The sequence below is a fragment of the Daucus carota genome, chromosome 2, assembly GCF_001625215.2.
Source record: "Daucus carota subsp. sativus chromosome 2, DH1 v3.0, whole genome shotgun sequence".
Lineage (NCBI taxonomy): Eukaryota > Viridiplantae > Streptophyta > Magnoliopsida > Apiales > Apiaceae > Daucus > Daucus carota.
Window position 1 is genome coordinate 34236107 of NC_030382.2, and position 11873 is coordinate 34247979.

An 11873-nucleotide genomic window follows, 5' to 3' on the forward strand; every position below is an offset into this window, starting at 1 on the left:
AACACTATTACACCCACTACTTTCCTCAACTACCTCAAATCTATTATTAAAAATATATGTGGGTCCCACCACTTTACATACTTTCCATCTAACTTTACTCATTTTTTACACTTTTTCTTGGTTTCCGTGTCCAATCCCAATGTATATAATTCATTGGGACGGAGGGAGTAATGTGTAATTTTTTATTAGAATAGTTTATTGTATACTCCCTCCATCCCATTTTAAGTGTCCACTTTGCCAAAAAAAAACTTCCCAAAATATGTGTCATACTCTTTAACCCATATAAAATTTATACAATTTCCAATATAGTATTAAATACAACCACCAAGCTTCTCATAAATATATTCACGGGATTATGAATTTATAGTGTAATTTGAAGTGAAGAAAGGTCCAACAAAGAGCAATTAATGAGGTGCATCACTAATATTTATGAAAACTAAGCTCATTAGTTGTGAGAATATAATGATCAAAACATTACATTAATTGTTTCTTAATATGTGTGAAAATGGGATGGAGGGAGTATCAATTAATATCAACTAAATAGAAGTTATCTCGCAATATATTAGAGGTCCAGAGCATATAATATAATGGAAACACTATGATCAAAAAAACATTATGACCATCCAAAAAACTCAGATCGTATTATTTATAATTTGTAAAATTTAATAATTCTGTAGCCTGGATCTTATAATTAATCTTACATGTATAATTCTAATTTTTTTGTCTGGAGTCTGGCCCTTGTGTTAATTTTTTGATTAATATTTAAATTTAATTCAGAAAACTTTTTAAAAATAAATTATAAAATTAGATTTTATAAGAATATTAAAATTGGAAAAAAAAATATAAAAATAAGAGTCACCAAGTTGGGCCGTGTAACTTGTAAGCGTAATTGTTTGTTCATAAAAATAATTCACCTGTGCAAATTTATCATCTGCGATACCTACGCGACTATACGAGGGCAGCGCTTCCCACCTGGCCACCAGTGTCCACTAGCGGTGCCGCTTAATACCCAGGTATGTACATCGTCTAATTGTTCCGACGGGTTCATTAATTGTGTGCGCTGCTGCAGGGTTACTAACACTGTGCCTGACAAAACAAACGCTTGACTGGTGTTTGATAAAATGCCACATCCAAACTTTGTTTCTTAATTTTACGTAGATTTGCATTGTTGATAGAAAGTGGGGGTCTCTTTTTTGGACAAGTAGCAGAGAGTTTGTGTTCTTGTAATGGTTTCTATATATGTTGAAATGCTGTTTTTTTGGAGGGTTTAGCATGAGAAGATGAAGTGTGTTGTACTACTTTCTTAAGCTCTTGAAGATTGTGTAAAATGTGGGAACTCAAATTTGTTCAGCTTTTTCGCATTGATTGAACCAATTTTATCACCAGGTGGGTGTAGCAACAAAACCTTTACGCGTGTACTGGGAGTTTGCTTCTGAATTTTCTTCCATTTTATCCTGTTTCCAAACAAAAAGGTGTCTCTCCCTCCCTCTCTCTTTCTCTCCCCGCCCGCACACAGAGAAAAGAAGTGACATGTATGGTTCATTTGGTAGGGTATTGGTGAACACGTACTTACAACTCAAATGACGGAACCATCAATTTTCGATAAACTGATGATTGATTTGCGTTCAACCTGCAAGTACGCACCTCTGAATTTCTTTTTAAATATCTGATGATGGGATCTGGTTCTCATGTATGCACTTTAACTCTAGATGCGTTTCTCCCATTTAATTGCACAATCAGTTCAGTATTAGTTTCCCAATATCAAATGTCATGCATGCCTGTTGGTTACAAATTTTATTTTGGCGACTCTACCCTTTGTATTCTGTTGTTTGCAGCAGGCGTCATATCAAAGCAAATATGTTATAATCTATACAGGGGATAGTTCATTATATGTGTATAGCATTTGTATTATTAAAGAGCCTTTTTTTAGGATGCACGTACAATCACTTTGTACACAATAGGCAGAAAATCCTGGCTGGGAAAGGGGTATTTTAACAAAAAAATCATATTGAAATGTCAAGACTAATCAAGCAAATGCGATTTCTGTTCTCGAACAAAATTTGGTTGAGTATTTTGGAATAATTTTGCAGGAAAATTATGCGATCAAAATTATGCGAATGAGAAAACACAGTTTATTTAGCAATAGACCAAGTTGTATATACTTTAAAAAGGTTAACTTGGTTAAATAGGGGACAAAAAAATATAGACAAATAATTAAAAACAGAAATCATGTTACATAATTATGTTAGTGAGGTCCACTAAAATATCGACAACCAGTGTAGCTTTTATCTGCAAAACAAATATTTAGTTTTATAGCATATAAATTTTGTAAAGAAAGAGATATAGGGAACAGATATGCATGCACAGAACCGACACAGATCCTGTAGTATATCTACCAATGCTACACACTCACTAGGTTAAAAGTCAACTGTTTGCTGATTATAGTCATGGCAAGTTATATATAATTAGAGGTATACTCATATATCATGAATCTACCTAATATGCTAATTTTTCACTTGCACTTGGCTGTTGGATGTTCTGTATTTCCAGAATACATGTTCATCAACAAATAAAGGATGACTTAATCTAAACTGCCATTATTGATTGTTGTCGCTTTTAAAGGTACTATACTGGTTATCCAAAGGATCTTGGACCCTCACGGGTTGTTCATTTTACCTCTGAACGGGCGCTTATGCAGCTTTTGGATCAAGGTCACCCTGTAGTTGTGGCGTTTACCATTAAGTAATGTGAAGATGTTTTCTCTTTATCTTCTTATTTGTGCTTATATTCTAGGATGTGCTTATGTCCTAGAGTTAATATCACTCTTTCGTTCCTTGCATACACCATTAAATGAGTATTGCTTTATACTTGTTTAAATGGCGCAGGGGTAATTACACTAAGCATCTAGATAGGGTACTGGAGGAAGCTGCGGCTGAATTTCATCCTAATATAAAATTCATGCGTGTAAGTTACATTTGGTTATTGAAATAGATTGAGATATCGCCATACTTCTAATATTGTTCATTATTGTGAAGCAGGGTTTCGGATTGAGACTAAAATTTGTACTTTCTAAATTGTGGCTAAATATATATAGCAGTCATTTCCATACAACCCCCAGAATGTTACATGAACTCAGGCACCTGTGTAAATCAAAGTGTCAAATTCTTAGTTTTGATATGAAAAATATTAGTGAACTTCTTTTTTGACAGAGACATGTATGCGGTCGGGCAAAGTAATTATTTAACTTTATTAGTTTACTTCATGACTCTTATGATGCCGGATTTCAGGTTGAGTGTCCAAAATATCCTGGATTCTGTCTAGCACAGCAGCAAAGGAAAAGGGAAAGAGAGTTGCAAATGGAAAAGGGAAGAGATATGGAGAAGGGAGCAGAAAGGAAGCTATTTGAGTATCCCTTTATTGAGATATATTACAGCCCTCATAAAGTAAGTTCTGTTTGTCATTATAGTAAAAATGAAAATCATGTTTGTTTTGGTGTAATATGGTGTGAGAACTGAGGGATAATAGAGTGAAGTAGTAAGAAAATATCTTTTCCAAAAAATATATTAATATATGGTTAAAGTTGGTCTAGTACATGGATATTTGTCTTGTGACTCGCCTGTTTTTAAATGGAGTCACTCAAATCAACTCGCTGTAATTAGCATAGCATTGGGTACACTCTGTCAACCAAACATATCCATTATCTCCCTTTCAGAAGTGAGGTTTGGAGAGGTGAGATGTAAACCTTATTTCTCTTCTCTACTCTCCAGGAGTAGAGAGGCTGTTTTGAAAATTTTGATGATTCCAGAAAAGTTTACCAGCTGGTGACTTGACTGAAGTCCCGTGAGTTTGGAGTTCACGTAGATTTATAGGTATACTACAGCTCTGAATAAGACTAAATGGAATATTTCTTAAATTTTAAAAAAAATGCTAGACAGTTGTTTTAGGGAAACCCCATGCTCATCAGCTCTGAACTCAGTAAATCTCAATCACTAAATTCACTGAAGTCTGCGTTTTATCATTATCCCATTTGTTTTGGGTCCGGTTTATTACATGTACATATATACACACCTGATGGATGCATTATATTGGACTACGAAGTGGATCTCTGTTTATTCTTTGTTTTTGTTAATTATGAGAATCTCCATTCTGGGTGTATTAGATGGCTAAAATTGTTACTTAAGTTGAGACTTATCATCATTTCATGGATCGACCTTCAGTGATTAGTCTCCGTGCCAGGACTTCAGTTGGTCTCTTCAAAATAGACTTAATTACCAAAAAAACTATTAAACTTATGTAATTTTTTCTTTTTAACCATAAAAGTAATTTTGTTGCAGAACAATGCAACTAACTAATACAAAATCTATCTGTGAGAACGCAATTTAATGAATCTTTAATCATGGCTAATTCAAAGTTGACATGGATGCAAGATGCATTATCAAGACATTTTTTTTTAATTCTATTTTAAATATTACGTAATCCATTATACGCACATCAAAAGTCAGTTATATTTACATCATCATTATTTGTAATAATATGATTTTAAATTAATGTCAAATAAAATAACTAATTTAATATGGGTTTGTCTAGTGTGTGCTCATGGGCACATGCTAAGAACTAAATTTCATGAATTTGGAGGGTTTTGATTGGTGTGGTGGTTGCAAATGCAGGGGGGTCCACCATTATTAAAGAGAGTAAGACAATCAAAACCCTCTAAATTTATAAGTTTTAGTGCTTAGCAAGTGCCCATGGGCACACACTAGAAAAACCGATTTAATATATATATATATATATATATATATATATATATATATATATAATATAGAATTGTATTTATTATCAAAAATATAAAATATAAATTGGGTTTTTCTTTCACAATTTCGGCTTATTGTCTTAGAAATGAGTATATGTTCTAATAATACTCAGAGAGGATAAACCCACCACTTGGGCTATGCAATCGTGCTCATAAATTGGGTTTTTTAGCTGAATATTAGTTGAATTTTTTTTTATCTCCGAAATAATTACTAACAAAATGTATAAAGAACCATTATAATTTTTTTTAATATTATGCGAACACTGTGCAGCTGCTCCCAGTACTAGAAATCTCAAAATAACAATACATATGTGCGTTTGTAGGTTGCGTCTGAACAAAACATACAATTCTAAGTGTATTAGCTACTGAACTTGAACCAAGTACCCTGTTTAACAACTACCAATATGCACTACCAATATGCAGATGTAAATTAGAATAATTAAATAAATTATGAGAATAAATTCCAAAATCACTTTCTAGAAATTCTTTTGACTTTATATTTACTGTGATTTGGTTTTAAAATAATTTTTTAATTTAACATGAGATGGCGTCTAAAAATATAAATAAACATATCATATTTTTGTTAAGATGTTATTATTTCAAAGAAAATGATCAAAAACACAACTTAACTCCAAATGTAAAGAAAATGCATATAAATAAAAAAAAATGTGTATCGCATAATAAAACCCACGCACCAATTAATTTAATAACTTGTTAATATATGTGGCACCCACCTTAATTTTAACTTAACCATGGTTATGAAGTAGTGAGATTGGGTTTGTTAATAAAGTTTTTGAAAGTTACTTGCATTATTCTGTAACACATATATTATTATGGTTAAATTGAAAAAAACATAATAGTTGTATAGTTTTTTTGGTAATAAAGTCTTCAAAATATCGTAACTTGGAACCTTTTGAGTTAAATTCTTAAATTAGAGTTCTGTTATCTACCTTAATTGGTTGCTATATAATAAACAGAATATTGTTTATGTTTGGCATATGCTCTATGTCGCCAATTAAAATTTTCATTGGCATCCACAGTTAACTGTCTAAACCTGTGAAACAGAGCCAGACTATTAGATTTTTTCCTCATTATGTACATTTTCTGAAATGACATATAAGAATCAAACCTAAGCGCAAATCAAATAACTCTTTAGGCCATGTTTTTTGGAGGGAATATAGTTTATAGCTTTATAACCCCTACATTATAGTCCTATTACTAAAATACTTGGATCATTAGTCACTTAGTCCTTTACATATCCAAATTCATATTTGTTTTGCACATATTTTTTTAAGGATTTATTTTTGCCCCCCCCCCCCCCCAAATCAGTCGAGCAAGTATATGCAAGTTATATATTTGAGTGTACTTTTGTCCTATTTTAATAAATCCCTTCTAATATGTGGTATAGACGAAATATAATATAATCCCCTCATGTTCAATTTTTTTGTCTTGTAACATGTGGTTAAATAGTCTAAAGATAATAATACTGTCAAACAAACATATCATCTTTGTCGTGTTACAAAAAAAAATGGTAGATTGAGTCTTCATTTGCTATTGATAGAAATTTTAGTGCTCACGCACACATGCCTTTAATGAGATATGAACCCTCAAACCTCTGATCAGCTATTATACCTGTTTGTGAGGAGATACATGAATAATGGCACAAAGACTTTAACATTCCAGGTAGGCTTGTAAACGGATTGGATCTAGCTAAATCCATATCCTAATCCATTTAATTTTATCGGGTTCAGATCGGATCGGATCGGGAGTCGGATATTTTACAAGTCAATCCATATCCGGTCCATTCGGATCGTGGATAATCGGATCAGAGGTCCGATCCACTAAAAATTACGAAATATATTTTTTCACCATGGATAATGTTTTAACCTTCCACAAAGAAAAAAAATGATATTTCTAGCATATTAATTCATGAATTTTAACATAACAAGCACAAAAAAGAACTAATAAAGCATTAAATAGAGTTTATTGCAATTCGGACCCCGATACTTCGGCCCAAAAACACTTTAGTATGCAAACTTTAGATAATTGCACTTCGCCACCCACAAGTATTTTGTGCGCGGCAATTTCCACCCCTTCCGTCAAAACTTAACGGTTCCGTTGTAAGTTGAGGGTAATTATGACATTTAAAAAAATTAAACAACAAACCCACTATTAGTGGGTTAATTCAGCTGACTTAGGCAAATCTCCAAAACACCACAGTGGTGCCTAGATTCTGGTCATCTTTTCCGGCGACTTGATCGGAATCTGGCAACACACAGTCGATCAAAACTTAACCAAACTCAACATTTTATATTACAAACTGAAACTCTCAACATCTACAATCTATTACAATTAACAATACAAACTAACAATCAACCATGAATCTGGAAAATTGATAAATAGCTACTAACAAAACCCAAGAACTCGACCTATCAATTCTAGTAATCAAATGATATGATTATATACCTCAATCGATTATAAATGACATGGGAAACTATTTAAGACATTAAAATAAGTCAAAAATCAACTAATAAAAAATCTCCCATTTCGGGTTATGAACCCTAAATCGGGTTTAAAAATTACTACCTTGTTCCAATGTTTCGAGGGTATATTCAGATGGGGATGGAGAATGTTTTGGGTTTTGTAACGGTTATGGAACGAAGTGGTAGTAAATTAGGGCTAATGAACATGAAAGTAGGGTTTATATACATTAAAATGGGGAAGAAGACCTTAAAATACGTTTTCTCCATTTTACCCACGCCTTAATTAACGTTAAACACAAATATTTAACGGAGGTTGACGGAAAGGGTGGGAATTGCCGCGCACAAAATACCTGTGGGTGGCGAAGTGCAATTATTTAAAGTTTGCATACTAAAGTGTTTTTGGGCCGAAGTCTAGGGGTGCGAATTGCAATAAGCTCTTAAAATAAAGTTTGCAACTTCATGTTATTAATAAAAACGCAACTGAAAACTTTGTTGGTTGTTCCTATAAAACCTTCAACATAGAATGTATCAAGGAATAGAAAAATAATAAATAAGTTGCTTAATACTTTTGGAGTAAGCAAATTATGGTCTGTTCAATAAGGATTATAATCAATAAATATGTCGTAAATACAGAACTAGGTGATTGAGGAGGTGTTAAGTGGAAGAGTTTAGCTCCCCTGTGTTTATACTCACTTTACACAAAAAAAAGAGTGATTATTAGATTAACCAGATAATAAGAGTGAGAGCCGGTCAGGACTTAGGAGCGGCTGATCGGTTATAAGAAAATATGATTTATGATTTAGGGTTCTGTCTTGTATTTTTAGAATTTTTTATTTTGTATGTAATAATATAATATAAAATATATAATATAGTTAAGCATGGATCGGATCGGATCGTTAACAGATCGGATTTGACCATATCCATATCCATTCTTTATCAGACCGGATTATTTTCGGATCGGATTATTAGCAGATCGGATTTTTTTATAATAAGGATCCATATCCATTTATTTAACCACGGATCGGATATCTGATCCATTTACAGTCCTAATTCCAGGTCCTTCCTATTGACAAATTTTAGCTGTTCTATATGAAGTGTATGCTACAGTCAAACAATCAACTGGGCCAGGCCTCCTAACATATGCACGCAAACGAGGGAGGTCAAAGGAGTCCAAGCATAATAAGTAAAGGGGCAAATGGGTAATTTGGAGGGAGAAAGATTGATAGGTTGATAAGCAATGGTGGAGAGGGTATTGAATTATTGAGTACTTTCTGGAATTCTGCGGGAGAGGCTACATCTCAAAAGTAGCAAGTTTTAAATTTGTAATTCGCAATGTTTGTAATTGCAGATTGATTCATACCCTCTTTTCAGTTTTGATTGCTATTTCAATACAGTAGTTTTGATTCAGTTTATAGCAGTGTAGATAATACTTTTTCATAGATGGCCAATGAGATGGACAAACTTGCCTTATTGGTACAAGGAAATTTAAGCAAAAGAGATAACATAAAACCAACTATGACATGCATGGACAACAATTGTTTTGTAGCACTCTTCATAAATGTCTCCTCCTTTCCATACTATATAGGAATTACATTATAAAAATATATGTGTGCGTTTATGTATATTATGTATGAAACATCAATGAATCATGATAGAAGTCGGAAAGTTTCTCTTGTTGCCGCAGCTAATACTTATCTATATTAGCTCTATAATCATACTTTGTCAATTTTGTTTACTTGTGCAGGCAGCAAGTCAAGGAAAGGTTGGTAGTCCAAATATCACAAAGTATGAAACCAAACTTTTACCTGTAAGTATTCTAGCTTCTGAACCTTGCAATATACAAAGTTTTTGTGTTACATTTTATATTATTTGAATGCAATGTTAGGTGCACTTTCTTTGTTATATTCTTTTCAGAGAAGTCTATTCGTATCTTGCTACTTTTGAGGCTTTTGTAGTAAGTTTCCTGTTGTCTGCTAATAGAGCATCAATGTTTGGGATATTTAATACATGCATTTATTCTATATGTTGTAAACACTGGTGGTTTTCACTGGTAATTTTGCAACATATGTGGCCGGCGGCATGGACTTTGAAGAAAACATATAATTTAGACCTTATACTTGGTAAAAGAATTATTTTACATTATATTTTCCTCGGAGATGAAAATACTGTTATTGCTTATATTCTGAAGCACACGTTGTTCATCGTAGTAGAGTTTTTTAGGAAAAACATATAATTTAGACCTTATACTTGGTAAAAGAATTATTTTACGTTATATTTTGCTCGGAGATGAAACAACTGTTATTGCTTATATTCTGAAGCACACGTTGTTCATCTTATATTGTTATTTTAGGCCACTTTGTCAGATAATGACGCTTCATTTGGTTGGGAGTAATGGAGTGAGGCGGGAATGGACTCAAATTTAAGCAAGCATTCATATTATTATCCATTAGAGCACTAATAGTTACAACTTCAATATTTTATTCCACAAATTTAAGCTAGAGCTCATGCCTTAAAGTTTACGTGTGAATGCTCATTCCTTTCTCCCATTCCAGTAATTCAAAAACCTTTAAAAAAGATTACGCTGTATGATTTTCTGTCCTCCAATGACCTCCATCCTTCTCTTATGCTTCTAGGCTAAGTTATCTTCAAGGTTTATAAACCGGGGACTATTTTACTATCATCTCTTTCCATAATATGATTAAGTCTTATAAAATGAGCCAATTAACTACTCCCTCTGTCCCATTTTATATGACCTTATCATTTTTTGCACACTTTTTTAGGTATGTAAAAGAGGTACGTGTATATAATATTTTTTCATGATTTCTTTTTTGTATAAAAATTTAAACTTTAGACTGTTATACAAAACAAAAATTATAAAAAAATATTATATAGAAGTACATCTATCGAACACATTGAAAACGCGTAAACAATAAACCGTTCATATACAGTGGGACAGAGTAGTATTATTTGTCACATAATACAATTAAGTTAATCTTTCAAAAATGAAGCAATTAACTATTATTTCTCACATAATATAATTCAGTTAATCTTTCAAAATGAACCAATTAACTATTATTTTTCAGATTTTGGTTCATTTGATGTGCCGCTATTAAGTTTTACCATCTCCATGATAAGTATGAGTTCCCTTACATAACCTTTAGATAACTCATACTTATCATGGAGTAATAGGATAAAAATGTAGTAATATCTTTAGATTATTATCCTTCTCAACAAACATAACCCCTGTTCATTTGTTTCATTCTGTTTTAACCTTTGTTCCAGTACACCCAACAAAAGTGACTGTTACAGTACAAAACTATATATACATAATGTATACGGTTCTTTGCAGTTTAACTATGATGTCAGTGCCTATGGCTTTAGAGAATTTTTCAAACGCTATAAAGCACAGATATCATCTGATCAGGCACAATAAACAATTTGTGAATTACTGGGTAAGCATTTTGCAATTGAGTTCAGTTTTTAGAAACAAAGTTTTCTGGTATTTGTATTTTATTTATTAATCATGTAACCTTTTGGACAGCAGCATGGGTAGGTTGTAAGAATCTCTTAGTTGCTGAAAAGGTTTATGTTTGGTTCCCACATTTCATTCCCATCAACAAGACCATCTCCATCTGTAATAGTCATCCTCAAAAGCAGACTAATAGGCATGTAAAGAGAGCCGATGCTCTAGAAAAGCTTCAAGGGAAAAGATGTGATGAAGAGAAGTTTGGAATATATGGTGGTGATATTTTGTGGCATGGACAATGTGTATCGAAAAAGAAAAACAACTGCTTCTTCATATTGTGTGTGTTTATGCGACTTGGCCTTTTGTCATCACCGGCTACCTTTTTCTTCTGTTCTCCAACTCTTATTGTACTACCAAAGCTTTTAGGTTGTGGCAGCTGTGTGCCTGTGTCATTGTTACTTTAATCTATTTTCATTAACCTTTTAGTTTCCGGGTGTGCAGCAGCATAGTGTTAAGTTTATTTGAATAAGTTTCACTGTATCAGTTGTTAATAAGATACAGGATTGTTTGGAGGATAGTATCAGCTGGTAAGATTTGAAATTGATGACTGAAGACACAGGGTTTGTCATGTCAATTTATAATTCTGTCCAATTTTTACGGTTTGATCATTGATGGGCGGCAATTTTGTTGGTAAGCAGTTCGTTTTGGGATTCTGTGGTGACCCTGAGGTGGGATCACTAAATAATCTATTTCAAGTAACAAAAATAGTTTTCTTCGAAACACTTTGTTTTGTACTCCCTTCGTTTCAAAACACATGTCCACTTTAGAAAAAAAAAATGTTTCAAAATATTTGTTTACTTCTGCTTTCAATTCAAATTTATATTTTCAAAATCAACTCTCCTTCACATATATCTAATTTATATTTCCAAGATCAACCATAAGCCACATATTATGTTCAATTAATGATTTAGTGCATCTTTTCTTTTTCCTCTCAAAGTTCATTTTTTTTAAACTATGTGATTTATTTAAAGTGGGCATGTAATTTAAAACAGAGGGAGCATAAAATTTCAAACAAAAACTAATATCTTAGAAATACAAAATTATTCTGTATATC

The 11873-nt window shown here is 32.6% G+C and overlaps 1 protein-coding gene across 2 annotated transcripts; it reads left to right on the forward strand.

Moving 5' to 3' along the window:
- Positions 1–872: 872 nt before the first annotated feature.
- LOC108206110 (uncharacterized) lies at positions 873–11453 on the forward strand. Of its 2 annotated transcripts, none has more exons than XM_064087217.1 (9): positions 873–1013; positions 1387–1472; positions 1551–1636; positions 2623–2742; positions 2886–2964; positions 3288–3443; positions 9038–9100; positions 10643–10745; positions 10838–11453. In XM_064087217.1, the coding sequence occupies exons 3-8, from the start codon at positions 1581–1583 to the stop codon at positions 10724–10726; spliced, it is 558 nt and encodes a 185-aa protein (XP_063943287.1). In that variant the 5' UTR covers positions 873–1013; positions 1387–1472; positions 1551–1580; the 3' UTR covers positions 10727–10745; positions 10838–11453. The 2 variants fall into 2 exon arrangements, with proteins under 2 accessions (XP_063943287.1, XP_063943286.1); XM_064087216.1 differs by having other exon boundaries at positions 884–1013; positions 10835–10974.
- Positions 11454–11873: the final 420 nt, after the last annotated feature.